General features: G+C 36.6%; 1 protein-coding gene across 1 annotated transcript in view; it reads left to right on the forward strand.

Annotated features, from left to right (window-relative positions):
* Positions 1-2,790, forward strand: part of MSH2 (mutS homolog 2) — a 94,204-nt gene that overhangs the window by 79,210 nt on the left and 12,204 nt on the right. The window contains exon 13 of the mRNA XM_011981598.1: positions 1,370-1,574. Within this exon, the coding sequence (XP_011836988.1) occupies positions 1,370-1,574 (205 nt within the window). The remainder of the gene's footprint in view (positions 1-1,369; positions 1,575-2,790) is intronic.

Below are 2,790 nucleotides of genomic sequence, written 5' to 3' on the forward strand. Positions count from 1 at the left end.
TTTTCTATTTTTATTTTTATACAGGCTATGTAGAACCAATGCAAACACTCAATGATGTATTAGCTCAGCTAGATGCTGTTGTCAGCTTTGCTCATGTGTCAAATGGAGCACCTGTTCCATATGTACGACCAGCCATTTTGGAGAAAGGACAAGGAAGAATTATATTGAAAGCATCCAGGCATGCTTGTGTTGAAGTTCAAGATGAAATCACGTTTATTCCTAATGATATATACTTTGAAAAAGATAAACAGATGTTCCACATCATTACTGGTAAAAAACCTGGTTTTTGGCCTTTGTGGGGGTAACATGTTTTTTGTTTGTTTGTTTGTTTGTTTTTTATGTTGGAGTAGAAATATATTTAAAATTGATGGAGAAAATTCCCAGTTCTTAACATGAGAAAGAGAACATATTATTCTTACCAGTTAGTAATCTATTCACATTTGGATTAGAGGAAAGATTTAGAAGGTGAGATAAAAGCTTATGAGAGAATAATGTATTCCTTGAAACTTGTTCCACAGGTTCAGAACATTTAGAAACAAACATCCCTTCACACTCAAAGCTTACCTTTGAGCCAGTCCTCCAATACTGAGGTCTTTGAAAGTCAGGCCGAATTGGCTATGGGAGGACCTCAGGTTAGGGTACGAATTATTTTAAAACATGGCGCTATATTCATGTGAAACTCGAAAAAACTAGCCTTGCATATAGACTCATGTATCATGTCTCCGCTGAGATGTTTGAGAGATCTTAACCAGATCTAGAAAACAAAAAAGGAAGTAGGAGTTTTGGGGCAAATATATTTGGGAAACGGTTGATTGTATTTTCTTTCCCCAAATGGATTTTCAAGTTGTTCATATAATATAACCCCAACAAATAAATCGCCTGTTTTTCAAAAGAAGAATCCTGTTTTCAGGTTTTTGTGTGGGTTTTAAGTGGTTCGAAAGATTTGACCATACTGATACACTCACTAGTAACCTCATTTACTAATGAGTAACGGTTTTGAGTTAATCAGTTAGGCCTGCACTACTTTTCTGGAAATCAATAAATTATCCCACAGGCAGCCTTGTGAGCCATGGGAAATGTGTATATGGTCTTTCTAGGCCAGAGTCAAATTACAGGTATATTTTTCATGGCTTCTCTTGATGAAAGGCCCAGTATCAGTTTGTCCGAAGAAATAATAGCATTGCTTTTGGGGGTAATATGGGCAGTAACTCTGTCCACATCTTTGGGCAGCCTGTGGTTCTGCTTTTGTATGCCACGTCAGTGTAAACCTACATGATTAGTCATCATCGTACAGCTTAGGACTAACATCCATTTATTAGTAGCAGAAAGAAATTTAAAATCTTGATTTCTGATATAATTTGTTTTGTAGGCCCCAATATGGGAGGTAAATCTACATATATTCGACAAACTGGGGTGATAGTACTCATGGCCCAAATTGGGTGTTTTGTGCCATGTGAGTCTGCAGAAGTGTCCATTGTGGACTGCATCTTGGCCCGGGTAGGGGCTGGGGACAGTCAGTTGAAAGGAGTCTCCACATTCATGGCTGAAATGTTGGAAACTGCTTCTATTCTCAGGTAAGTGCATCTCCTAGTCCCTTGAAGATAGAAATGTATGTCTCTGTCCTGTGAGAAGGAGAAGTATATTTGCAGATTCTCATGTAAAAACATCTGAGAATGTTTGTCTTAGTTTAATAGTTGTTTTCCTGTGGACTTTATATACTTTGTATTATCTTAAAAGAGTGATTGATGATAGCTATGGAAAACTTTGATTTTTAAAGTTGTCTCTTTAAGTAGACAATTTATAAGCTACTGGTACTAGCTCACCTTATAAATCTCCACTACCATGTTTTCACTTGCACTGTTCACACTTCCTGGAATGGTCCTTCTTGCCCTTTATCCAACTTCTTTCTAATTTTTAAGTCCCTGATGATGGAAATGCTACTTCTGTAGTGATTTTTCTCATCATACGACCCTAAGGTCATGGGTGTTTTTCTCTGAATTCCTCTTTGAGATGCCTGTAACTTAAACCACATTTTTATTTTAGACATTACTGAAATGTTTTGTCTTTATTTCACTTTTTAGGAGCTTCCTTGAAGGTAGGGACTATACCTTGTATTTCTTGGTTTCTTTTTTTTAAAGTTTTTCAGAGAGACAGAGTCTTACTCTGTTGCCCAGGCTGGTCTCGAACTCCTGAGCTCAGGTGATCTTCCTGCCTTGGCTTCCCGAAGTGCTGGGATTACAGGCATGAACCACTGTGATCCTCCTTGTTTCTTAGTATCTTCTAAAGTACACTGAATATAGTAGGTGCCTAGTAAATTATGTGTTGATTTAACTTCTTTGAGGTTCTGTTGTTTGTGAAGAATTATAAAAGCAATACAAATGTTTGTGTAGTAATTAAGCAACAGGTTAATATTCATGAATTAAAAGATTAAAGAAATAAACAAAACATATTAGCTGGCAACTCACAGAAAAAGAATTAAATTGCCAATGAGCACACGAGCACATGAAAAAGTAGCAAATGTATGTAAGTTTCACCCCCTTACATATATTTGGTTAAAAATGAGAGAAGAATGGTAATAGCTGGTATTAGTAGGACTGTGGCAGGCACACAATTTACATAATCACCAAAAGTGTATGCAAGTATCTATGTCACCACACCCTGGTCTCATCTTCATTCAGTTTTATTTTTATTTTTTTAATCTCGGCCGATTTGATTGGCACGAAATGAATGATAGCTGCCTTATTTGGAATTCCTTTGATTACTACTAGTGTGCTTGACAATGTAAAACAA

The sequence above is a fragment of the Mandrillus leucophaeus genome, unplaced genomic scaffold (genome assembly GCF_000951045.1).
Source record: "Mandrillus leucophaeus isolate KB7577 unplaced genomic scaffold, Mleu.le_1.0 Scaffold229, whole genome shotgun sequence".
NCBI lineage: Eukaryota > Metazoa > Chordata > Mammalia > Primates > Cercopithecidae > Mandrillus > Mandrillus leucophaeus.